At 43.1% G+C, this 26,887-nt stretch overlaps 1 protein-coding gene across 1 annotated transcript in view; it reads left to right on the forward strand.

Annotated features, from left to right (window-relative positions):
- The window catches only part of Eif4g3 (eukaryotic translation initiation factor 4 gamma 3), a 204,378-nt gene that overhangs the window by 22,822 nt on the left and 154,669 nt on the right, over positions 1 to 26,887 (forward strand). Inside the window, exon 2 of the mRNA XM_051173661.1 lies at positions 21,435 to 21,510. Coding sequence (XP_051029618.1) covers positions 21,435 to 21,510 — 76 coding nt within the window. The remainder of the gene's footprint in view (positions 1 to 21,434; positions 21,511 to 26,887) is intronic.

Raw genomic sequence — 26,887 nt, forward strand, 5'->3', positions numbered from 1 at the left:
GTAGTTGGATTTGGGAATTGAAGTTGTTGTGTGTGTACCCCAGGGCCACTCCCAGAATGGATACACTGCCAATTGGATGCATGTGCTTTTGCCTGAGTTCTTGCCCTTTCTGTCTGTAACTAGACATAGACATGATGTGACATAGGACACCAGGATCGGCTGCTTAGCAACCAGGGAGAAATAGTATATCTCCATGGGCAGAAAGACACTGTCATCTTAAAAAAAAAAAACAAACAAACAAGCAAAACACCAGTGAAAAGGGTTTTTCCTCTTCTAACATTTGTGTGTGTTTGTGGGGGCTATGTGTGTGAAGATGTTTGTGCTTGTCTGTGTAGGTCAGAGGTCTCTATGGCTGTTAGTAGTTTTGCTGGGACTAGCTCTGATACGGATGATTGACAATATTTCAAATATTTCCTTAGTAAAGATTTCCAGGGCACAGAACGTTACAGCTTGTCCTCTGCCTGTTCTAGTCTAGTCTCTTCCCAGCGGGACCCCCCCCCCCCAGTGGGCTTTTTGTACACAGAATTTTTGCTTCATTTACTGAATGGACTTTTTTGTGCTGCTGAAGGATCAAACCCAGGGCCTCTCTCCCCTGTCAGGGAGGTGCTCTGTGGCAGAGCTACTCCTAGCTGTTCTCTGTGGTGCAATAGTTGGAAGTGACGTACTGATCACATTCACTTTCCTCCAAGCCAGGCCTAGGAAGGGCCCTGCCGTGTGTACAGCACAGACAGTAGTGCCAGGCCACAGCCCCTTCTCTGTTTCTTTAATTACCTGGAGCACTCAGTTCTGTGAAAGTGACCAAAGTGCATTCAGGTACAAAGATGCCAGGATGAAACCCAGTATACTGTATACATGATAAGTGCTAATTAAAAAAAATGTCTGGGCTGTGGCCTTTAATTCCAGCACTGAGGAGAGACAGGCAGAGGCAAGAGAATCTCTGTGAATTTAAGGCCATCTTGGTCTACATAGTGAGACCCTGCCTCAAAAAAAAAAAAAAAAAAAAAACCAAAACAAAAATGAAAAAGATTTAGTTTCCTATCTTTCTGTTTATTAATTACTATTACTATGTAAAATATAATGTGTTTGCACTGTGTCTCAGTCACTTTTCCATTGCTGTGAAGAGACTTCATGACCAAGGAAGGCAACAGAAAAGAAGGTGACTGAGAGCTACATTCTGATCCACGGGCAGAGAGCGGCACTGTAGGCACTCTGAGCCTGGCATGGGCTTCTGAAACCTCAAAGCCCACTCCCGGTGACACACCTCCTCAAACAGAGGCCACACTTTCTAGTCTTACTTAAACATCCACCAGTTAGAGATCAGCCATTCAGATTTATGACCATCTTGGGGATATTCTTACTGAAACCACCAGTGTGACCCATCTGTCTCCATCTCCCCAGTGCTGAGACTTTTAAGCCTACACCAGTTAGCCTGTTTTTTTTTTTTTTTTTTTTTTTTGTGAGACAGCCTTGGCTGTTCTAGAACTTGCTATGTAGACTGGTCTGGCCTCGAACTCTGTAGTGTTGTTGTGTCATTGTGCAGACTCTCAGGGTCCAGGATCTTAGGAGAAAAGCGAGTTTCTGTGTGCGTGCTGTTGTTTTCCTTCAGCTTACATCATGTGCTTTGTGAGCTGTCTACATATGTCTAGACAATATTCTGCCTTCCAAGGAAAAGCACTGGGTAGACTTGGCTGTCCTGGAACTCAACTTTGTAAACCAGGTTGACCTCAAATTCCCAGAGATCCTCCTGCCTTTGCCCCCTGAGGACAGCTAGGGCTACACAGAGAAATGCTGTCTTGAAAAACAAAACAAAACAAAACAAAACAAAAATAGTGTTCAGTAGGCTGAAGTATGAAGTCTGAGAATTGGAGGGCAGTGGGCTACATAGCAATCCCCCCCCCCCCAAAAAAAGGAGGCAGACCTGAATTAGATTTCAGAGCTGTGGGTGATAGGTAGGAAAAGATCTCTGGTTTAAAAAAGTTAGAACATAAAAGGAACAACTATTGTGAGTTGTGTGTCCATTTAGGTCTTTTGGGGGGAGGGGATAGTTCGAGACAGGGTTTCTTGTTAGCTATGGAGCCAGTTCTGGAACTCGCTCTGTAGACCAGGCTGGCCTTGAACTCAGAGAGATCCACCTGCCTCTGTCTCCCGAGTGCTGGGGGCAATGTTTTTTTAAAAGTCCTTTTATTTTGATTTTTTTCATGTGTGTAACTGGAGATAGAAGACACCGCTGTGGAATTGGTTCCCTTTGGTGTTTTCCTGGTTCTTGGCTTGAAGTTGGTTCCCGGCCTTGCACAGCGAGCACTGTCACTTGCTTTACCACCTTGCCAGCCTCTGTTGCAGTAATGCCTTGGGAGTTTTGGGTGTTAGAGTGATGCAGAAATGAATTGATTTCATTGCCCAGTGGGTGTGCCCTTTAGTTTTTATTTCTACATTACTATTGAAGTAGGTTCATCAAATGAGTTAAGTATTTTTTGGAAATCTCTTGGGGCCTGATGTGCAAAATCCACACTTCATCCTGACATCCTCTTAGGACATTTACTACTGGCATACAGTTAATCAGGTTAACAAACCAGTGGCTGCTGACAGCCACTGCTGTTTTCCTTCCCGTTATAAAGTCAACTGTCTTCCTTTTGTGGTATTGGGTGGGAATCAGGCTGACAGCCTCACACATGCCAGGCAAGTGCTCTACCGCTGGCTGAGCTGTCTGGTGAGCTGTCTTAGTTTAGTATTTTCTTGTATAAGGGACTTTGTAAGTCAGTAAGATGTAGGATTCTTTGATATTCTGTAAGCCTGCAAAAACATGAAAAAAGATGGTGAGTGCTACAGGAGTGAATGTATTAGCAAATTCCCTGGATTAAAACAAGTATTCTTGGGCTGGAGAGATGGCTCAGTGGTTAAGAGGACTGACTGCTCCTCCAGAGGACCCAGGTTCAATTCCCAGCACCCACATGGCAGCTCACAACTGTCTGTAACTCCAAGATCTGACTGAAACCTTACACAGATGTAGTATATACAGGAAAAAAAAAAAGAAGCCAACACAAAACCAAAAAAACAAAAACCAACAGAAACAACAAAGCACAATATAACAAAACAACAATTAAAAAAAAAAAAAACCCCAAGTGTTCTTTTTAATCTGAACATTCCTAATCAGCATGGTTTTGGGTCTTGAGCCATTGTGGTACTGGGATGGCAGAGATTCTCATGTAGTATGGCTGGATGGCTTCAGTTCTCTTTGTGTCCCAGTTAGCAGGAAGGAGAAGGGGAGGACAAGAGTCCCCTGGTGTCTCAGAACCTCCACTCAGAGCCTCCTTTCCTTTTTATCAAGGAAATTGGGGGCAGCCAGCAGACTTAAGGGTGGAGGAGTTGATTGAGAATGTGAGTCGGTAGGTTCCCGGGCCTGACTCATTCTCTGCTTGTCTATAGACTGTCATTCTGCAGCTCTCTGGAAAGTAGATGACAGAGATACCTGCTAAGACCAGCAGTTTCTTTCCAGAGTAGCTTTATTTTATTTTTTTGTCAGAGTTGTACTCATATGAATGAAATGGTTACACAACAGTTCACTAAAACGGAAACAAAAGAAGCCTGTTGTGTATCTGCTAGCTGTTGAACAGGATTGTGAATGAAGTCGTCTTTTGAGATGTAGTCTGGTGAAATCCTTTTTCTTGCAGCCCACACACATGTAAAAGAATTTGAAATAGTGTAATTGAGTCATAACCCAAATAACAGAATTATATCTTCATAGTGTATTTGATTTAATTTTATGGTACTTAGTAATTCACCAATAAAGACCTTGCCTAGACTGTCAGGGAACAGTCTAATACTTGTGAACTCAGATGCATGCGGGCTGGCGTTTCTCACGAGCTTCTTGCTGCCTGCCTTCCCTCCCAACCTGTTGGTTCATTACTGTTAAGTTACTGCTTCCTTTCTGGTCCACCTGATTTTTTTTTTTTTTTTAAAAGTACTATTTTTGAAATCTGATTTTCCATACGTAGTTATATATCAAAATGAATTTCAGTCCCCATCTTTGTGTTTACATTGCTGGGGACAAACTAGGGCTTTACACTTGCTGGATAAGCACTCTTCACTGAACTAAGACACACCCCCCCTCCCCCAGCAACAAGGTCTTCACTATATGATCCAGGCTAACCTCTAGCTTGATGCCTTCCTGTTTCTGGCTTCTGAGCCTGGGCTGGTCTATGATTTTATATCTTTTTTCTTCTCTTCTCTTTATCTTTTTTTTCCCCCCTGTCTTTTGAGACAGTGTTTCTCAGTGTAGCCCTGGTTGTCATAGAACTTACTCTGTAGACCAGGCTGGCCATTAATTCACAGATCCCCCTGCTTCTGCTTGAAGAGTGCTGGGATTAAAGGTGTGCTCTGCCATCCCTGGCTTATGCCTCCATCTTGATGACTGTATGTCTGTCTCTTCCTTGAAGTGGAAGTAATGTGCCAGTCAGTGGGGCACAACACTGTCATATAGGAGGCATAGCTGTTCTTGACCTCAGCTGCTTGTGGAATGCCACTGTGGTCAGCAAGATGGCTCAGCTGGTAAAGGGGCTTGCTACCAAGTCTGATGACCCAGGTTCCATCCCAGAGATCCAGACAGTGGACAGAGAGAACCTAACTCACTAAGTTGTCCTATGATTGCCATACGCATTCACGTGGCACCCTTTCCACAAGTAAACAAATTTAATAATAATTAAAAAAAATCCCTGTAGTATTAGTCAGTTCTGGAACATTGTCATTTTGTGTAATAGGATTTTTTTTATTTTGTTTTGGGTAAAGTAGAAATGCTTACATGGCAAATATATATGTAAATAAAAAACAAAACAAAACAACCTGTTTCACTATCCAGACAGTAGGATTTTCTGGGTAAAATGCTTCTCCCTAAACTGTATTTCCAGAGTGGGTTTTCACACTTTTCCTGACTGGTCTTGATCTTGTAGCTGGGATTACAGGCTCCTGTAGTGACCCTGGTTGAGGACTATCAGTTTGCCCTTGGTTGAGGGCCCATCTGTCTTTCCCTGCCTCTGGGAGACAACAGCTGGGTCCGCCTGACTCATTCCTCCATGCTTAGAGGTAAGCATGTAGATTAACAAATGGCAGGTAGAAAAATTGAAGATACTAAAAAGATAGACACAGGATAGACTCCGGAGGGCACCTGGTGAATACCAAAACTACCCCAAGTTTATTATTCAAAGCTCTTTTATACCCCAATCGAAAGGGAGGAAGGCAAAAGACTTCTTTACCAAACATTATGTTGTTTAACCTTGAAAGAGCAATAGTGGGTTTGAACTCTGACCTTAAGTCAAGATGAAGCAGAGCCATTTTTGTGGGTCTGGACAGCTCCCCAAGGCACTGTGTTCTTGTGCTTCCCTCCCTCCTCCTCCTTCCTCCTCTCCCTTTTCTCTCCTTCCTTTCCCCTCCCCTGATGACACCCAGAGCCTTGGCAGAACCCTGAGCTGCTAGTTTTATTTGCTTTAGTGTTCTCCCAGAATTTGGAGTTACAGTTTGGATAGGAGGAATTAGACTTTAATGGGAAGGGTTTTTAGGAGAATTTTTGAATGTTTGGAACTTTCAGTTTTGCTTTGTTTTATTTTTAAGTGTATTTCAAGGTTGGAAATGTTTTTTGTGCTATCTGACCTGGCTAGATTTTTTTGTTTGTTTGCTTGTTTTTCTGTCAAATTGGATAAGTCAGGGTCATCTCATGGGCATGTCTGGGAGCATTTCCTGATTACAAACTGATGTGGGAGAGCGCAGCCCACTGGGCTGTGTCACTCCTCAGCAGATGGCCCTGGTGGTATGGGAACATAGGCTGAGTAATCTTTGCTAGTGAGCAGTGTTATTCCATGGTCCATGCTTGAGTCCCTGCCTCCAGTTTTCTGCCTTGAGTTCCTGACCCGACTTCCTTCCACAGTGGTTGGTCATGGTGTTTATCACAGCAGTAGAAACCTCACTTAGACGCTGAGTTTCAAGGAAAGTATCTGTCCGCCTTATCTTCAGTTTGCACAGACAGCATTGTGTTGATAGTGGCCATCACACTGGTCATTTGAAAAGTCTTGACTGCATATGATTGTGTATTTCCTCTCTGTTTTGGGGCATTGAGATGCATCTGCTCACTTGTAGAATCTGAGGAAGCCTGCTGCAGCTCTCCCCTCCTCTTAGAGCATCTGAGGAGGCCTGCTTCAGCCTCTTCCTATTTGAGGCTGTATGCTCTTTTCTTTGGGCTCCTTAAAGCTATTTGAAGTGCCAGAGTGTTGTTTGTTTATTTTCTATTTGTCTTGAAAATTTCCAGAGCTTACTAATTTGCTGTCTTTGACTATGTTTGTTATACTAGTATTTTATTTTGTTTTAATTGTCCACAAACACCCCCACCCCCACCCCGCAGAGTTGCTTTGTGTACTCCTGGAACTGACTAAGTTGGCTTCAAACTCAAGAGATCTGCTTGCCTCTCTCTGCCTCTTCCCAAATGCTGGGGCTAAAGGCCTATGCTACCACCACCCAACTAACTGTTCTTTTGCAGTTTCATTTGTTTGCATGCCAGGCAGGCCTTCAATGTTTTTTTCATACTAGTTTGATTTGGATAATTTCTTTTTTTTTCCTTGTCCCCTCCTTTTTGAAAGATGTCCCCTGTAGCTAGCTTGTAACACTATGTAGCCAAGGTTGATGAGGTTGACCTAAGACTTCTCTGATTGTCCTGCCTCTCCTGAGTGCTAGGATTCCAGGTGTGGGTCAATACACTAGCTTTCCCAAATCGATGGAGGTGGATGGAGCTCAGGGCTCCATGCTGCTAGTGTTCTGCTTCCTGAGCCACACCCTGGCCCCTCAGGTTTTATTTCTATGCTGTGTCATCAAATCATGGGTTGTTTTAACAACTGAGCCTAGTCTGCTAGCAGCTCATTTTTTATTTCTACTGTTTGCTGTTAATATTTTTGATTTAATAACTTGTTAAATAAACACTCCATCTTTAACATTATTTTAAGACTTTCATTGATTTAGTGAAAAGTTGTAACCTGACTTAGTGAATTCTCCTAGTGCCACTGCCATCGAGGAAGCAATGAAACAATGTACGGCACACTCAGTCCTAATGTCCCTGCCGTGGACCCAAGTGTTTTCCAGCTAGGGTTTCTGAAGTAGTGTATGAAGACGTTAGCCCTTGCCTGGCTTTGAATGATTTCTGCTTCAGTTTGGTTTTCACCACCTGTTAAATTTAGTGTTCTTCCTAGAAGAAACTGTCCCTGTTTGAGAATATATTCACAAGAGATCAGACACTTCCTCAGAGTTAACAGAGAGGCCATTAAATTAATTAACCCATTAACATGGCTTGAGGAGAAAGTGCCTGCTTGGACCGTGGCTGTGGCTTCACCCTGGTCTATAGACTGCTTTGTAGCTTCTGTGTCATGCAGAACACTAAGACTGCTTTTAAAAGCTGTGTGGAGGTGTCCTACCTTTTCCATGCTTCATCTCCACATTTAGTCTTGTTTTCTGAAGTAACAGTAACCTTTGTGGGACTCTTCATATCTTTAGAAGTGAAGTTCTGAGCAAACAAGGAAGTCATGTTTAATCAATATTGAGCTATAAGCTCTCTGGCTCTCCAAGAGCCTCACAGGAAAGCTCTGGCAAGTGGGAGGAGACTGGTGGTCTGTACAGGGTATCAGTTTGGGAGGCTGACAGCCTGCACGATCCAGAATCACTGAGCTGTGGCTGGGTGTGGTGGTGCACACTTTAATCCCAGCACTTGCTGGTCAATCTACATAGTTCCAGGCCAACCATACATGATAAAAGTGTCACCCAGCCCCCAAAAAACCCAATCCTCCCAAAGAACTCAACACAGACCCAAGACCAAAATACCAGCATTGAAAACAAGCAAGAGAAAGAGTCAGAGCTTTGCAGGGTCTCCTCAGTTTCCTGTCATCTCTCTTTCTTGCACCTTCAGCCCTGATGGTTTGAAGAAAGCGTTTTTTACTTTTTAGGGTTGCTGTGATCTGTTGCTGCACCTCTGTGTGTCTTAATCAGAAACAGAAATCTACTAACTCACCTTTGGATTTATTCAGACTGATCTATCTCAAATGTTAGTCCAAGGTCAGACATTCCAAGAAGGATCACGGAAACACTTCAAGTACTAGTAGGGGAAAAAAATTGATGAGAAAACTAAGGCCAATGAAAAATAAAGATAGGGCAACCAAGGAACTAGGCCTTTAATCCCAGCACTCAGAAGGCAGAGGCAGGCGGATCTGTGAGTTCAAGGCTAGCCTGGTCTACAAAGTTCCAGAACAGTCAGGACTGTTACACAGAGAAATCCTGTCTTGAAAAACCAAAATCATCACGTAACTGAGGCCTGGTGAGGTGGTCCCCAGAGGACATCCTCAGTGAAGTGATGTTTGTTACTGCTGGAGTAGTTGTTTTGGGTACAACACGGGCAGTTAGTGTGTCTGTTGACTGACAGCTCCACTGGCCTGCCCTTCTTTTTTCTCCCTCCCTCTCCTCAATCTTCCCTTTGTAGTAATGTGATATAACTGCTACAGTGGCCTCGAGTGTTCAAGTTAAAAGAATTCCCCTTTCTCACTGAGTCTAGTGATGAACCTGTGAGTGCTGTGGGAGAAGGGAACTGGGGGGCAGATGGATATGATAAAAGTTGTTTGCTAAATATGATGTCCTAGAACATAAATGAAAGCCACTATTCACCATCTATTGTCTGCTTGCTGTGTGCCGGTTATTGTGTGTTTCGCTTAGGCTGTGGCATGGATATAAATGAGTATTTTCTCCCCGAACTTATACGTATTACAAAGTCCCCGTCATCTAATGTCAGTGCTATGTAGGATGATGATGCAAAGTATGAGTGTGGAGAGATTGAGACATAGTCACTGCCTTGTTTGTCTTTGTGATGCTGACATCTAACAGGGTCTTGCTTGTGTAGCAAGAGTACTGTTCTGAGTTCCATTCCTGGGTCCAGGAAAGCTACTTTTATTATTTACTTAAATTACTCTTATGGGGATGGGTGTTTTGCCTTCATGTACATCTCTTTACTCAGGGACAGTAGAAAAGGGTGTAAGAGCCATTGAGACTGGAATTAGATGTTTGTGAGCTATTGTGTAGGTGCTTAGAATTGAACCCTGGTCAATTCTAAGAGTAATTCTACTCCAGAAGAGTAATTACTGTTTTTAACCACTAAGTGTAAGTCAGAATTTGAAATCAAGTGCCTTCCTTGATTTGTGTTTTACTGAGGCAGGGTTTTTCACTGGAAAACAGAGCTCCCTGAATTTTGTGGCTTATCTAGTCAACTTGTTCCTTGGATGCTCTGTGTCTGCTGCCACTGTTAGTATTCAGGCATCTATACTGGCCTGCCCTTGGGGTTCTGACAGGATACACCCTCAGCTGCAGCCACTAACAGCACCACCTGTGCACATTCGCCATGTTTCCTTTTAAAAGGGCCCCGCCACCTCCCATCCTTTCTCTTTTTCTCCCTCTTTCTGCCCTCCCAACCCCTCTTTTCTCTGTCCTGCTGCTCCTGTCCCAGAAGGCTGGTTCCCCCTTCCTCCCTTTTATGATCCCTTTCCCTAATTAACACACACACACACACACACACACACACACACACACACACACACACACCAACAAACCCCTCTGCTTGAACCCATTGCTTTTGTTAAATTACAACAGCCACACCCTGTCCTTTCATAAATGCTGTATACCCTGACCATTTCCCTAGCCTTCCTTCTTAGGACTTTACATTTAAATTTCTTGCTGCCTTGTTGAAACATCTGTGGTGGCTGCCACTGGTGACACTGTCGGCTTGGGTTGCCTGCTGATGGAACTCAGCCTTTGAAAGGACTTGGGGGGTTTCTTTCTTAACTTAATTTTTAAACAGTTGATGATCTGAAGTCCAGTGACAACAAGAAAATACTTTAGTAATAAAAGGCCATAATTATTTGTTGCATTTAATTACAAAAAACAAAGGCCTTGGTTTGACTAGATGTGATTGATGTTAATCTTACTGAAAGTATTACATTCCAAGAGTGGTGGCTTAACTGTTTAGCCCGAAATAATGACACTTTTTATGTTTCCTTTATGAAATCCTGTCCAGAAAAATTTAAAAGCCAGCACACAGACATCAGCAGATTTTTGGTAGGATAAATTTCAAGTTTCAAAATTTTGAAGAAATCTGACTTTTTCCAAGTTTCTCTCAGCCTCCTGAAAGTTTCTGTCCACCTCACAGAGGGATGTGGATGCTGCTTTGTTCACACCTCAGCTAGTCTTGGCCATCATTGCAGTGATCAGGTACTGAACAGATGTCTCTTGGAGGAGGGGACACTGACCTTGCTTTTGATCCATCTTGGTAGGGAGGGTGTGGAGGAGCTGCTGACATCTGGGCAGATAAGGAGTAGAGTGGGGCAGGAAAGAAAGCTTTGGGGACAGCCTCCAGAACACACCCTCAGTCAGGCCATGCCTTCTGCAGTGCTGACAGGTCTGACACACACACCTCCTCAAAGTCTGTCAGTGAATTCAGCTAGGTCAGAGGGAGCCAATGGCCTAATGATCTTGCTCCATCCTCTGGCAGACACCATTTCTCAGGTGTCACTCAATCCGGTCATAGAAGATTAGCCATCCGCTTGACTGAATGAGTTGGCTTTCTGTAGAAGTGACTGAAGTTTCTGTTGGAGTGTCAGGTTTGTGAATTCTGTGGTCTTAGTAGACTAGACTCAGTAATGTCCTTACAGTGTATCGCAGTTCAGTGCTTGTTGAGAGCTTTGTCCTACACTTTGGATTTGAAAAGCAGAAGTATCTGTTGAAGGGTGGTATGGATGTTGTTTCTAACCCTTACACTGATGTCTAGACTATCAGGAAGCTATGAACCCCAACAGTGCTCTCGGGAAATGCCTGCTGGTTATCATACTTGTCTGTAGGGCATGATAATAGTAGTTGGTGAGTGTCTTGTCTTCCCTTGGATCTGTGTGGCAGAATGTTGCTTCATCATGATCTTCCAAAGAACTTTTTCTGCAGATAAGTATTTCCTGCTTTTAAAGTAAACTGTCCAATGCAGTTTCAGTTGTCTGTTCCTGTTTTTACTTTAGGGCCACTGAATTTAAGTGTTTGTTGGAGCATGTGTTGTTGATGTTCTTCAGAGTAGATCCTAAAGGCCTCTGACCAGCGTACTTGGCTATTTATTTGTACATTTTATTTTGCTTCTGAGTCTGTTTGGAGGTCAGTGGACAACTTGTGAGAGTCAGTTCTCTTTCCACCATGTAGGTCCCAGGAATCGAACTCAGGCTCTCAGACTTGGCAGCAAATGCCTTGTACTCAATAGGCTGTCTTGCTGACTCCAGAATCCGCTTTTGCATCAAGTGGACTATGTTGCATTTACTTTCTACATGCACAGTGTGCCTGAATACACGCTGTGGGCTTGTGTCTGGCCTTTGCTGTTACCTGGGCTTGTGCTAAGCTGACGTGAGAGTGGCGTGAACCAGGCTTGCTGCTGGTACAGCGCAGTTACATTCAGTTCACAGGTGATTGCAGCCTGGCAGACCAGCCCCCAGCGGTGTGCTAAATGCACTGGGAAGAAGTGTTTCACACGTTGAAGTTGTGTTACTTGCTGACTGGACACCTCTCAGTATCGTTGGCCAGGACTGTAGTAATTGAATCACAGCTGAACCTAAATTAGGACCACCTGGGATGAAAAAAATAAAGTCTCTTGTCTGACCAGCAGTATTGAAGCAGTAGGTGTGTGAAAATGTATCAGAGGAGGTGCTTGTTTGAAAGGACCACTGTTAAATTTGAACCAGTTGTCTGGTTAGTCTATGAGAAGTAAAAAAGGTCCCTCCACTTTCTCTCACACATACTTGATACATAGTAAACAAACCAAAACTGTTCTGTGCCGGTGTTCCCCATCCTGTTTTGTTTTCCCGCTGTTTGAGAAGGTGGGCTATTTGACTTGACACAGGAATTGATTTGGGGGAGGAGGGCGGTGGTAGAGGATAGCCGCTACAGGCTTTTCTGGGAGTGGAGCTTGGTGACCTGAGTTGAGTCTGGGCTGTCTTACTGGCCATGTGACCTGGGGAGAGCGCAGTGCACACTAAGGTGTAGTGTGGGTTTATTCATACCATATACTGTGTGTGATGTGCTCTTTAGGGTCTTAAGTGGCAGAAGTGATTACTTGGAGGCGATACTTAGCACACTCTGTTGCTGTATTTGGCCAATCAGGCCATGGCTCTGTGCAGTGCCCCTCCCTCTCCTTACCCAGCATGCCCTTGTGCCTGGAGCAGACTGAAGTGGAGCAGTGATCTTTTTCTCTTTATTTTAGCAGTGTGCATCTTACTTGGCTTCAGTTTCGGCTTTGAATCTTCCCTCCCTTTATGCTTCCTGACTCTTAGCTGAGGTATCTAATTAAGACCGACTTTTGAGCATGATTGAAGCAGATTTCTTGAAACATTCCTTATTAAATTAAAAGACCGTCCTCATTAAAGGTGTTTTTATTTTTTTATGTGTCTCTGTGTGTGCCCTTAGAGGCTAGAAGAGGGATCGGATTCCCTGGATCTGTAGTTACAGCCATTGTGTTGTGGGTGCTGGGAGCCAGGTGCTCTCACCCACTGCTCTAGCCTCTTCCCCGCTTTCCACACAGTTACAGTTGTGAAGCATAGTTGAATTGTACAGAGTGGGAGTTGGGGAGGTTAAGGTTGTCAGGTTGTGGCTCATTGGGCTTCTGGACGCATGGTGAACATAGAGTGTTGTGAAGGAAGTGCTTCAGGCCAAGCACAAGATGCTGGCTGTGTATGGGGGACATTGCGGGTCAGGATTAGCTAACGGAGCACTCTTGTTCAGAACAACTCCTGCTGTAGTTACAGGTTTGTGGGTCCTCATGTAAAGCTGGCAGACCGGCATGGTTAATGTGGACTGCACTTATAGTATGAGCAGTGAGGGAAGCCACCATTCTTGCTGGAGCTCTGTGTGTTGGTTTTGCTTTGGCAGTGACAGCTTAATGGAGGGCAGGGAAGGAGGAAGTCTGTTGTGCAGGAGGTCATGTGTGTTCTGCTAGACTCCACAGTGGAACAGCCTATGGAGACCCCTCTGCTGGCTGCTGGGGGTTAAGGTATGAGTTGTTTTCAAGGCTGTGTGGGAGGGGAAGTATGCTCTTCCCTTCCTTTTAGACATTCAGCTTTAGGTTATAATAATAGTAGTAGCACTGAGATGTCATATGTCTAAATTTAACTGTCATAGCACATTGAATATATGTTTATTTTAACTATCTTTAAATTATAATCTCTGTAGACAGAGTTTTCCTGTCCTGGGAGCCGCCCCCAAATAACCACTCAGAAAGTTAATATTAATTGTAAATGCTTGGCCAATAGCTCAGGCTTGTTACTAGCTAATTCTTATATTTATGTTAACCCATATTTTTTATTTATGCTTTGCTACACGACTTGGTACCTTTTCTCAATACTGCATGCTCATCTTGCTTCTCTCTGCCTCTGCTCCTGATTCTAGACTCCACCCTTCTTCTGCCCAGCATTCTCAGTTTGGTTCTCCCACATAACATTATCCTGTTCAGCTATTGGCCAGTCAGCTTCTTTGTTAAACCAATCAGTGTAAAGGAATATTCCACAGTAAATCTCTGTGCAGTGGCTGCTTTTGTTTGTAAAGTATTCCTGTGTAGGAGTTGTGCTTTACCTGTGAGTTTGTAACTTCCAGTACTTGGCAGGTTGAGGCAGAAGGACCATAAGTTAGAGGCAAACCAACTTTCCATTGTGGGATCCTGTCTCAAAACAAAACCAAAATAAAATAATTTGCACCTACTGTGAGAGCTCCCACTTTGAGTGCTAATAGTGTGATAGTAAATACTCCCATTTGTTGAATATCTGCCCTGTACAGGCCTGCTTAAGAATATCGGCTTAAGGGGCTGTAGAGATGGTTCTTCTCATCGGTTAAGAGTACTGACTGCTCTGCCAGAGGAATAGGGTTCAATTCCCAGCACCCACATGTCAGCTAACAACTGTTTATAACTTCAAGATCTGATACCTTCACAATACACGCAGGCAAAACACCAATGCAAATAAAATAAAAATAAATTAAAAAAAATCAGCTTAAAATACACCTGTAATCTCAGCACTCAGGAGGCAGAGGATGGAACATCAGGAGTTCAAGGACACCCTTGGGCTAATTGAGACCCCCATCTCAAAAAGCACATTTATTATTGTACAATGTAGGAAATGTAAGCTTGGCAGTGAACCTGGAATTGCAATTCAGATGTGACTTTAAAATTCACATTCAAACCCTTGTACTGTAGTGCATCTTGGGTTATTTGAATTGGTGAGATTTGAATGCAGTACTATATAGTCTTGTATGTCCCATCTCAGTTAGGATGTACATGTTTGAAAGTGGTCTTTTTTACTGAACATGGTAGTGGTACATACCTGTATCCCATCTACTCAGTAGGGTGAGGCAGGTGGATTGCTTGAGCCTAGAGTTCAGCCTGAGCAATATAGTGAACTTTCCTATGTCCTAAAAACAAACACATGTATCTTGAGTTTAGAACAGTCAGGATATGTTGGAGATTATGTAGCCATGTTAGTTTTTATATGCTGATTTTTAAATGTCAGATTTGCAGTGCTGCTAGCTTAGGGATACAACTACTGGATTAAAGCAGACCTGAGTAGATGCATTTGAAAGGAAATACTAAAGATTAATAAATTATACAACTGTTCAAAGGTACCATTGTGTGGAAATAAATGCTGAGTATGATTTCTGTAGCTGGAATGATAACCATTTAACACTTAGATGCATTTACTTGCTTCATTTTACCTTAATATTTAAATTTATTTTTTATTTTAGGCAGGCTGCACTAACCTGGAACTCACTGTGTAGACTAGGCTGGCCTCTAACTCAGAGATCCTCCTGCCTCTGCCCTGCATCCTGAGGGCTAGGGATAAAGACTTTTGTCACCACCACCTGCCCCCTTTATAGCCACCACTTCCTGGCATGGATCTCTATCTTAAGCCTTTCTGCTGTCCCATCAAGCAAAAGTGATGGGATTATCCTTGCAAGTCCTCCACAGAGGTAGATGGATGGCAGCAATGATGGGTGGGGAATAGGAATGCACCTCCTAGAACTCTAGTGGGAACAGCTGTGGAGTCTGCCTTGCTGGCCTCTGTTGATAGACGCACTCAGTAGCGGCACACTTGCAAAGCTTTTCCGTGTCAATGGACTTCAGCCCAGTCGTAGCTAGGCAGCTGAGGAGATGTCCCCTACAGGAGCAGGCCCATCCTCCATGGCAGTTGCCCTTTTTTGTTTTTCTTAAACTATATGCTGTGACATTGAAAGGACTTGTATTCACCAGAAAGACAGAGAGTGCTTTCATGGTGTGGGGTCTCCAGGGCCACCATGCAGGGCCTTTGTTGGGTTGGCACTGGTCCTGTTGCTCGCCATCCTCAATCTCATTGTTAGCACTTTGCCTTTGTATCATTTTGAGAATCTCACCTCTTTATTAAACAGGTCACAGTTGCAAAAGGAAATCAAGTCTCTTGAAATACATGTTAGGGAAATCTTCCCTGTTACTTATTGGGGCAAGGCACCCTTTTACATCAGAGCGCTACCCTGGAAGCTGTGGCCATGTTAAAATTATCTTCAGTTATTTAAAACTCAGATATGTTGTTTCTGTATGGCTACAACTGTAAGGCATTACTCTGCTTAATATTAATCATGAACCACAAGAGTCAACATTAGTGTCAGGTGGTATTTCAGCTCATTTTTAAAAAAGTGATTGTGTGTGTGTGTGTATGTGTGTGTATGTGTGCATGTGCGCATGTGCTCGTGCTCAGGTGGGTATTTGAGTGCTGGTACAGTGGAGGCCAGAGGCTTTGGACCTCTTCTCTCCACCCCCAAAGCTAGAGTTACGGGTTACAGGTGGCTGTGCTATCTCTCTGACCATGATAGTTCCCAGTTTTTGTATCAGATAATGTGAAGTAGAGAATTTATTTTAAAAATTTATTTTTGAGACATGGTCTCCCTAGGTAGTCCCAAGTTGGCCTGCATCTGCCTTGCCCCTGTATGTGGATGATAGCTATGGGCACAGGCCAACTTAAAGATTCTTGTAAGAATGCAAATAGGAATCAGGTTCAGGCCTGTAATTCTGGCCTGGAGTGGTTGAGGCTGAAGGATGGAGAGTTTGGTCTAGACTGTGTGCTGAGTTTGAAGCCAGTTTAGGCTATGTAATAAAACTTAAAATATTGAAACTAAACCATATCAAAACTTCTAAAAAGGCTGAACACTGTAGAGTCTGAACCCTGGTGACTTGGCTGACAGTCTGGGATTGCCTGTACTCATTCACAGACTGAAGGGTTTTGTGGGATTTGAGGGATCAACTGAGAGTTGCTGTACATGGCCCCAATAGAACACTTGTTAGTATTGGCTGAAGCCTGTGCTTAGCTACTCAAACCTACCATTGCCAAAGAAGAGGAAGAGGGGTGGGAAGCAGGGGATGGAGAGAGTGAGGAGGAGTCTTTGTTTTGTTAGTGACTTGAACTGTCACCCTTCTGAGTGGAGGGAAGATCCCAAGGGTTCAGGTGAAGAATGGTGTGTCTGTGGGCCCAGAGGCTGCCATAGAGGGGCTGCCCCAGCAAACAGCAGAAAGCCACTCAACTGTTGCTACTTTGTCTACTGCATGTGCCTTCTGTGGAACACTCCAGGGACATCAATTCGTCCTTTTTCCATAAAGAGCATTATTGAGTAATCATACTTCATTCCTCAAATGTACAGTGGTTCTCTGTCACTGTGAATGAAAAGCCCTTTGGATTTTGTTTGATGACCTCATTGGGTGACCATTTTTGAGTTAATGTGGCATGGTACCATTGAGGGGGCCTCTGATGCTTTTCTTTATGGAGCAATGTGCTTTTGGCCTCCTCACCTAGGTTTTTCTGGACTTGGAGATTCGTGACCCTAGGTTTGTGGCTCTGGCCCTTGGGCCTTGGGAAAACAGGAATTTCCTAAGCAGCCTGTCTGCTGTGCAGAGACAGGGTCTGAACTGTTTCAGTGAGTATTGTAAGATTTTCTTTGTCACTTTTCCTTTTCCCAATAGTTTTACTTAATGGTCCAAATCAAAGGTCGGCACCTCAGGTCCTATCAAGGCAGTAGGCACCACGCTATGTTAGTGATGATGTGACTTAACAGCATGCATTCTCCAAAAAGAGAGCAGCACTAGCAGCAGCAAGAAGACAGTCTTGGCTTTTCACTTAACTTGTGTGTGGATGTATGTATGTGTATATGTACATGTGTGCCATGTGTGTACAGGTGTGAGGGTGAGAGACTGATGCCAGCTCTCTTCTTGACTCACTTTTCCCTTCGTTTTTGAGGCAGAGTCTCTCACCAGTTGCAACTCCCTTGATGTGGCTAGTCTAATGACAAGGAGCCCCAAGGAGCCTCTTGTGTCTGTCTGCCTTTCTTTCATCTCTGGGATTCCAGGCTCCCACTTGCTAAACTTGGCTGTTCAGCAAGTTGCTGAGGGTCAGTGTTCAGGTTTTCATGGTTGTGTGACATTTCTCCAGTGTTGTGTCATTGTAGTTGTGCGTATCTCCCTCCCATTTTTTGAGACAGGATGAGACAGGGTCTCTTTCCATAACTCTGGCTGTCCTAGAAATCATTTTGCTTCTGCCTCCAGAGTGCTGGGGTTAAAGTATGCACTACCACACCCTGCTTGCCTTTTGATTTTTGAATCATGGTCTTGCTGTGCCTAGAGCAATTTATAATCCTCTTGCCTTAGCCTTTTGATTGCTGGGATTTCAAGTGTGTACCTCCTCACCAAGTTCTTAGAATTAATGTCTTTGATGAAATGGCAAAAGCTACTAATATTAATAAACCCTGCCTTGAGCATATACCATCTTTTTAATATTTTGTGTGATAAGCTGGGAGTTATATGTAAAGGACTGTTTATATATTGGTCTTACCTAAGAACACATATACCTGGCCATTGTGGTACACATGTGTAATTCTGGTACTGGAGAGATGGAGGCAGGAGGATTTCATGTCCAGTCTAGCCTGGGCTACATAGATTTCTAGTTTAGCAAACCAGATAATCTCAAATCAAACCAAAAAAATTTCTTACCCTTCCAAAGACATCTTGTTGCCCCTGTAGCTCTCTATGTAGATTACAGATTAATGGACTTAAATAAAGTAATAACTAGTACAGGTGGGGTTTGCAGCTGTTTGGTCAGTTGCACTCAGAGTTGGCTTAGTCACATTGATTTACAATTATAAAACATTTCATCATAGCAGTTCAGGCTAAGAAACCAGTAAAGGGACTGACGAGTGGGCTCATAATGAGAACACAGGCCGCCGCCGCCGCCGCCAAAGGCCTGAGTATGGCCCCAGTACCTTGGTTTGCCAGTTCACAAAGTGCCTGGCTTTCCAGGGATCTGTGTTGTCCTGGCCTCAGGGGGATCCCACACATACCGGGTTTGTACTCACAAGTACAAATAAACCTATCTTGAGAAAATTAGAAAATATTTGCTTTTTACTTTCAGTTTAAAGGGATATGAGTTTTGCCTGTGAGTTTTGCTGGGGACATAACTGTGTGAGAGCTGGCACTCAGCTGCAGGCAGGTGGAATCCAGTGAGCTCTAAAAGCATTTACTGTCTCCTTCCAGAACTCACCAGTTCTCCCTTATCTCCAGCTGACCCTCTCAGGGTTTTAAGTGGAGAGGAGGTCTAAACAGCAGCCTAACTGGGAGTTAATAAAATACCTGTTTGGAGGTTTTTTAAAATAATAATTTATTTTTACTTTATGAGCATTCGTGTTTTGCCTGCATGTATGTCTGTGTCAGTGTGCTGGATCTCCTGAAACTGGAGCTATAGACAGTTGTGAGCTGCCCTGTGGGTGCTGGGAATTGAACCTGGGTCCTCTGGAAGAGCAGTCTCTTAACCCCTGAGCCATCTCTCTAGCACCCTATTTGGAGTTTTTAGATTTTCAGCTTAAATTAATTTCACTATTTGTTTGCTTGTTTATTTATTTATTTTGTGCATGCCTGCTTGTAGGAGGCCTCTGGAGATGGAGTAGAGGTGGTTGTGGTCTGCCTGATATGAGTGCTGGGAACTGAACTCAGTTTCTGTGTGAGACTAGTGTGTGCTGAGCTATTTATGCTTGTTCCTGTAATGTGGGCAAATGATGTCTCTAGCAATCTTGTAATCATAGTCATCTGATTAGCTAGCAGATGAACAGAAAGCAGGAGTCTTGAGTAGCTCAGGTTCTCAGGCAGAACACTGAACTCCCTTGAGGACTGCTTCTCCCATTGTGAGAATTAATCCTTCCTGGAAAAAGCAGTGCAGTTGGCAGTGCAGTAGAAAGTGTGGCTCCTTTTCCATCTGCCTCGAGTACTGTGGAGTTCGTTCAGTGTGGATTTCAGTTAACCGTCCTTCAGTCTAAAAGAGTCATAATGACTGGAACTTGGTAGGCTTCTGCTTTCTGCAGTGTGTGTGGTATGTATGTATGTAGTGTATATGTATAGTGTGCTAGGTGTAGAGTGTATGTGCCATGTATGTATGCAGTGTGTGTATGTGTGAGTTGTGTATGGGTAGATTGTGGCTTTAAATTGTGTGTGCATGAAATGCTTATGTGGTTTGTGTAGAGTATGTGTGTGGTGGGTGTGGAGGGTGTGTGTGGATTGAGTGATGTATATGGTGTGTGGTTCCTTTATGAAATGTTTCAGCTCTATCGCTTTCCAGTGCAGCAGGTGTGTGTGTATGTGTGTGTGTGCGCGCGTGCACGTGTGCGTGTGTGCAAAGTATTTAACTGTTGTGTGAGGTTGCTAGTTTAAAAACTGTCTAGAGACCGCTATAGTCTCATTAGACATTTTAATGACTAAAACACAGGGTGTGTTTGTTTTGTTTTCGGTCTTCTAAGCTGGCTGCTTAGAAATAAAGAATCTACTAATGATTCAGTTTTTGGCAACTTAACAGTCATTCTTAAAATACAAACAAACAAACAAAAAGCCCACTACTTTTTTCCTTTTCACTCTATAATTTTAAAGATTTGTTTATTTCATATGTATGAGCGTGTGTGTGTGTGTGTGTGTGTGTGTGTGTGTGTGTGTGTGTGTGTGTAGGTAGGTATGTATGTGTGTGTATGCAAACCGTGTGCATTCCTGGTGCCTGTAGCAGTCAGAAGAGGGTATCAGATCCCCTGCAACTGCAGTAAAGGATGGCTGGCTGTGAGCCACCATGTGGGTGTTGGGAACTGAGCCCAGGGCCTCTGTAAGAACAGCTAGTGTTCTTTACTCCTGAGCCATCTTCCCTTTCGTTTTGAAACAATAGTGTCAATGTGTGACCCTGGCTGGCCTGGGACTCATTCTGTTGACTATTCTGGCCTTACACTTTCAATGATCCTCTTGCCTCTGCCTCCCAAGTGCTGGGATTACAGCTGAAAGTCACCACACCTGCTGTAGCTCTTACCTTGTCTTCCCAACTCTCTAGGTGAATTAGAAAGAAATATTAAGTATTTAAGTTGAGGGAATTTTTTTCATTTGGGATTTATGATACAATAATTTAAAAAAAATAAACCAGTCAGCAGGAATCAGGTTACAGGATTGTTGGAGTTCAAAAACAAAACAAAAACCAGGTGGAAGTCAAATCATTTGTATCATCTGCAACTGTTGTAGAAAGCACATAATCAGGCATGTAATGGCTCATTCAGGGACAGTGCTTTGGTCAGGGCATATAAGGAGTTCTCTAGAATAGTGCCATACCAGCTAGACAGCTCCTGTCTCCTAGTTTGCAGTTGAATAAAATGTTTATAGTCTCTTGTCTTTTAATGCCTTTGTGTTCTGAATATTTTAAATGACTGCTGGAGAACCTGTTTTTAAAAATGGGAAACTTGCTGGGCAGTGGATCTCTGAGTTTGAGGCCATCCTGGTCTACAGAGTGAGTTCTAGGAGAGTCAGGGCTACACAGAGAAATCCTGTCTCAAAAAAACAAAACAAAAAAATAAATAAAATAAAGGCAAAAAATAAAAATGGGAAGCTAGTGGAAATGGGAATAATTGAGCTTGCTCTGTGTAGCTAGAAAAGACTGGAACATTCTCAGCAGTCAGACGAAGGCAGCCTTTGTGCAGGTGTTGGGAGTTGAGGCGCCAGTGCGTCTGCTGGCCTTGCTTCCGCTGTGTTGTCTGAACCTCTGGTCTGGCTGAAATTTTAGAAGGTGCTTGAGTCTCATAATGGGCCTAAGGTTCGGGGCCTCCAGTCATTGGTTTCATTTGCAATGGAAGTTTATTGTAGGAAGCAATTTTGGAGAAATCGAGTAATCATATTAGGAAATTTAAATACTTGGTTTTTCAGTTTCTTGGGAGCTTGGGAGGAGTAAGTCCACAGTACCACAGGGTGGGTTAAAAAGCCTGGGTCATGGGCAGAATGTTCTTATTGCTCAGCAGTTCCATTAGAGTTTGTTCCTTAACTCGCCTTCCAGAATTCCTAGAGGACCTGTACAACAGCCTTTGGAGGATCGGATCTTCCCTCCCACGGTCTCTGCAGTCTACAGCACGGTGAGTATCCCAAGTGTCCATCATGTCTATGTGAACATATTAGTGCTCAGTATTCCCGGCAGTGTTGGATTGACATAGGCTTCAGGTGGAAGATTAATAAAACTCCCAGTAGTATGAGGTGTATATTATGTAACCTTTACTCACCATTGAAATCTAAGGAGTAGAAGCTAGGTGAACATTGTGTTATAGTTGATTGGATTTCCACACCTGCATTAAACTCTGGCTGGCATTGTTCACAGTTTTGTAGACATAGCCCCAAGTCTATGTGCATACCACAGGAGCTTAGACACTCTACCACTGAACTATTATGCTTCCCCTCCCTTGGAATTGATTTTTTTATACTGGTCTTAAATTATTATTTTGTAATTTATTTTATGGGTATGGGTGTTGGCTGCATGTGTGCTGGTGTGCCTTTTGTGTGTAGTGCCCTTGGAGGTCAGAAGAGGACATCAGATCTCCTGGGACTGGAGTTACAGGTGTTTGTACTGTGCTGTATAGGTGCTGGGAATCCAATCTGGGGCCTCTGGAAGAACAGCCAAACACTGAGCCTTCTCTCCAGTTCCCTGATTTTAATTTTTTTATTGAATATTTTTTGTTGTTGTTTTTCAAGACAGGGTTTCCCTGGCTGTCCTGGAACTTGCTCTGTAGACTAGGCTGACCTTGAACTCACAGATTTTCCTTTCTTATTTGAGGGTTTTTTCTTTTCTCTCCCTGATTACATATAAAATGTGTATAAATATTGGCTAAATGAATACAAGCGGAGATTTGAATTATGTTTTGAATGATGAATTTGTAAGAGAAGGTTTATTTTAGTTAGAAGATTCAGTTACTAAAATGATGTGCATTTAAGACATGGTGACAAACCTATCTATTATTTCCCACTCGCTATCTGACATTCAGTCCTGTGTTGTAAAGTCACTTAGAGTCTAATGAGGGAAATGGGTCAATAAATGGTTGTAATCTAAAGTTATAAAATTAAAAGTTTGAGTTCTGAATCAGTTTAGTTTTTGTACAGGATTAGAAATAGAACCTAGGGTTTTAGAAATGCTAGACAAGTGCATGCAACTCAAAGAGTTGGGAGTGTTCTTTGTTTAACAGAATAAAGACTTACATAGTTTAGGTGCTGTATTAAGTGCTTTGGAAGAAATTAGGTGAGCTAAAAGGGTAGAGCATGGATATGTTCCCTTAGCTAACACACTTAAGGAAATTCTCTTTGACAAGGCATTCTAAGGGAACGAGAAAGCCGGGAGTGGCAGTGCCAGTACTGGGGAGGCTAAGGCAGGACAAGCTCTAGTTCAGGCTAACTTGAGCTTCTTGGTAGACACTTGCTAGCTTGCGCACAGTTCTGGATTTAGGTTCTTACTGCCAAGGACAACAAAACAGATGATTTCTAGAGAAAGAGCACCTGGGGTTGAAGGACTTGTAGTACAGAGGCTCTGGGATGGCTGTGGTCTTTGCAGAGGCTTCAGGATGCACAGATACTGGTGTGATGCTGCTGGGGAGATTCCACAGAGAGGTTTTGGAACTTAGTCTTGGTGTAATGGGGTGGGGGGTTATTAGACATTGTTGTAGTAGCACAGGCCCAAGATGATTGTGCTGTACTTAGAAGAGGAAGTAATAAATGTTTATGATGTACGTTTTGAAAAGTCAGTTGGGTATAAGGATGACTTCCAGTGTATGATGCAAGAGAAAGAAGAGTCTGTATAATGTCTTGAGAGTTTGTCTTGATTAAGTCAATCCTATTTATTGGTCCTATTCTTTGCTGGTGATCTCCATGGGGGATATTCGTTGACACAAGTCAGCTTCCTTTAAGCAAACATTACTTTGGGGTTAAAGTGTTAGGTTTTCATTCTTTTGCTTTTATAAAATAATTGAACTTACTTTTTCTGCATTGTGGATATATGATTTTTGTAAAATATAGTTCTGAAAATGAAAATTTTGATTCAAAGAATAGGTGTGTAGTTCATACATATCTCTAATCCCAAAACTTCATGGCGTGTGTGTGTGTGTATTCGTTTAAGGCAAGGGCATTGTGAGTTGCGGGCTAGCCTAGGATTCATGGTGATGTACCCTAACTCAAAGAACAATCATGTTAAGCTGGGCGGTGATGTCACACTCCTTTAATCCTAGCGCTCAGGAGGCAGAGGCAGGCGGATCTCTGTGAGTTTGAGGCCAGCCAGGTCTACAAGAGCTAGTTCCAGGACAGTCTCCAAAGCTACAGAGAAACCCTGTCTTGAAAAACAAACAAACAAACAAACAAAGTAAAAAAAATTGAACAGTCATGTTATTAGAGTCCTCATAAATATGACATTTGATGGTGTAAATTCATACTTTGAAGACAAGCCCATGAACAGCCTGAGAGTATCTGCAAGGACAGCCTTCTACCCACTGAGCCTTCCTTCACGGCTTATAGAAATGCTTGACCCTCAGCTGTTGGGTTTATTTGTGAAAGTTACTTGACTTATAATATTGAAACTTACTGTCATACTTGTAATACATGTGTACAGTGTATATTGTGCCTCTTCTAGAAGGATAAGAAACTTCAAGCATTAAAAACTACTCCAAAACATGATGTTCTCAGCCTGCAATGGTGTTGCCTCCCAGTGCTCAGAGGCAGAACCAAAGGCAGATGGATATGAATGAGCTTGAGGCCAGCCTGATTTACATAGTGAATTCCAAGTCAGTTAAGGCTACACAGTGAGATCTTGTCTCAAAAAACCAGAACAACAACAGATGATCTGCTTTTTTTCCTTTTTGTTTTTTGAGACAGGGTTTCTCTGTGTAGCCCTACCTGTCCTGTAACTCACAGGCTGTCCTCAAACTCAGAAATCTGCCTGCCTCTGCCTCCTGAGAGCTCTGTTTAGAGGTGTGCACCACCACTGCCTGGCTACTTCATGTTTTTTTAAAGTCTTGTTCTTTTCTGTATTAGCTGAGTGTTCCCAGACTGTTGGGGTGAAGCAGTCTTTCTGCCTCTGCCTAGTAGCTGTTTTCTTCCCCAGTTTAAAAATTACATTTATTTTACTTCAAGAACTTTCTGTGTATCCATAACTGGCCCGGAACTTGTAGACTAGGCTGGCCTTGAATTTACAGAGATCTGGAAGTGCCTTTACCTTTGGAGTGCTGGCATTTTCAATGAATTATTTACATTCTTTCTTGTTTGTTTTGCATCAAAGTCCACTATTTATCTCTGGTTGTTCTAGAGCTTGCTATATATGCCAAACTGTCCTCAAATTTCCTCTTGACTCTGCCTCCTATGTGCTGGGATTAAAGGCATGTGCCACCACAGTTGGCAAATTATTTACATTTTGTATTACTGTACATGTTATTCCCAGTGAGTGGGGAACTGTGTGACTGGGTACTTTGAAGTCTTGAGTGCCCTGGTCTAAGCATCAGGATTCTATATTTGATCATCATTTTTCTGTAGGTTCATTTTCCCCTATTTATGTGCCATGTTAGATGAAGGCTAACCCTTTATTCATCCCATACCTCCTTGGCCCATGGTGCCCATGTAACACCTGAATGAAAAGGCAATAGTACTTCTGGTTGATTTTTTTTTTTTTTTTTAAAGTTCCCAGCACTCTGCTTTCTTAGTGACTGGTCATCTTCTGTAGACTCAGTAGTCACTTCAGATAGATGCTTTGCCAGTCATCCAAAAAATATCCAAAGTTGTACAGGCTTATGGGAATGCCATTGTGTGTTAGGTTGTTTTGTATTCATTTATTTTTTAACTTAGTTTATAGAAACTTGTCTTTGAAATATTTATCAGAGATAAGTCGAATTTGAGGAATGATCCCATTAATGAACCATGAACATTCAAAGAAACACTTGAAAAGTTGTGCTAGTGTATTACAGGGTGGAGGAGAGATGGCAGCCCGTGGGAGGCATTAGCTGATCTGCAGTGTATCCGTAGTGTGGCTATACAGGAAGTCTGTCATGCTGTACAAGTTTGTCTTGTATTTAGAGAAATTAGATTTTGTGACTGTTAAGCTAGTGTGTAATGTGATTGCAGTCACACTAGTAATTGAATAGTGACTGCTGTTGGGATGGAAGTCTGTCTTCAGGCTGACTGGAAGGGAGGTTTTCCTGCTCTTTCGTTTTCAAAGATTGCTTTGTTACTTAAGTTGCTCTTTAAGAGAGAAATTACTTTAATATTGTAGCAGTCTTGATCCTTGTAGGCAGTTTACACTTTATATATCAAGTCCTAGTTTTTCCATCCTGTACTTGTATGCAATGTTTAGAACAGCCACTGAGTGTTGAATAGATCAGCACATTGGTGGGGGTCCTACTGCAGAGAAACCTGGCCTTGCTCAGTCAGTCCTTGTTGGGCATCCAGCCAGGTGGGAGTCTTATTGATTCTACTGTCACCCCACAGAATAATAGTCTGTTGTTTTTAAAACATCCAAGTGATGATTTATTTACACGCATTGAGACACAGTGTACGGCACACATCATTCATGTTGTGCACATTGATAATGTTGTGAGGACCCATGAGACTCCACAGTGAGAGCAGGACAGTTGGCATTCATCCCAGGAAGACCGAGTCTCACTAAGTAGCCAATGCTACCCTGGAACCCACGATTCTCCTGCCTCAGTTGTCAAGAGTGCTAGGGTTTTGAGAGTGGCCATGTTGTCTTCTTTCGTTCTTTCGTTTATTCGTCCCTTCCCTTCCCTCTCCTTCTCTTCCTTCCCCTTCCCTTCCCTCCCCCCGCCCCCCTTTGGTGCCAGGATCTTGCTATGTAGCTGAAGTAGGACTAGAGTTTAGTATGTATCTTAGGCTGGCTTGAAACTCATGGTGTCTTCCTGTCTCATACTCCCAAAATGTTGCATTTACAGATATGTGCTGTCATGCCGTATGATTTTGTGTGTGTGTGTGTTTATTCCATGTGTGTGCATGTTTATGTACTGGAATGCCTGGCCTGAACCCAGGTTTGAGCATGTAGACACCAATGGTTGATGTAGAATGACTTTTTTTTTTTTTTTTTTTTTAACTGCTTTCTACTCTGTCTGCCTATTATTTTGCTTTGTTTGTTTATAAGACCGGTTGCACTATGTAGCTCTGGCTGCCCTGGAGCTCACTCTGTAGGCTAGACTGCCTCTGCCTCCTGGTTGCTGGGGTTAAAGCATGTACTACTGTTCTTGGTTTCTACTTTGTCTTCTGAGGGGGTCTCTCCCTGAGCCTGGGGCTCACTGTTGTGGCTTGACTAGCTGGCCAAACTCTCAAACACACTGTTTCTGTGCACCCACACACTGCTCTTAAGTGGGTACTGGGGATCCAAACTCAGGTCTGATGATGGAAGGTAGAGCACACTTTTTGCAGCAAGCCTCTCTCCCTGTCCTGATGCCCCTCTAAAGTACTCCTGTCCCGCACCTTAGGCCT

Source organism: Phodopus roborovskii, unplaced genomic scaffold (assembly GCF_943737965.1).
Source record: "Phodopus roborovskii unplaced genomic scaffold, PHOROB, whole genome shotgun sequence".
In the NCBI taxonomy this organism is placed as follows: domain Eukaryota; kingdom Metazoa; phylum Chordata; class Mammalia; order Rodentia; family Cricetidae; genus Phodopus; species Phodopus roborovskii.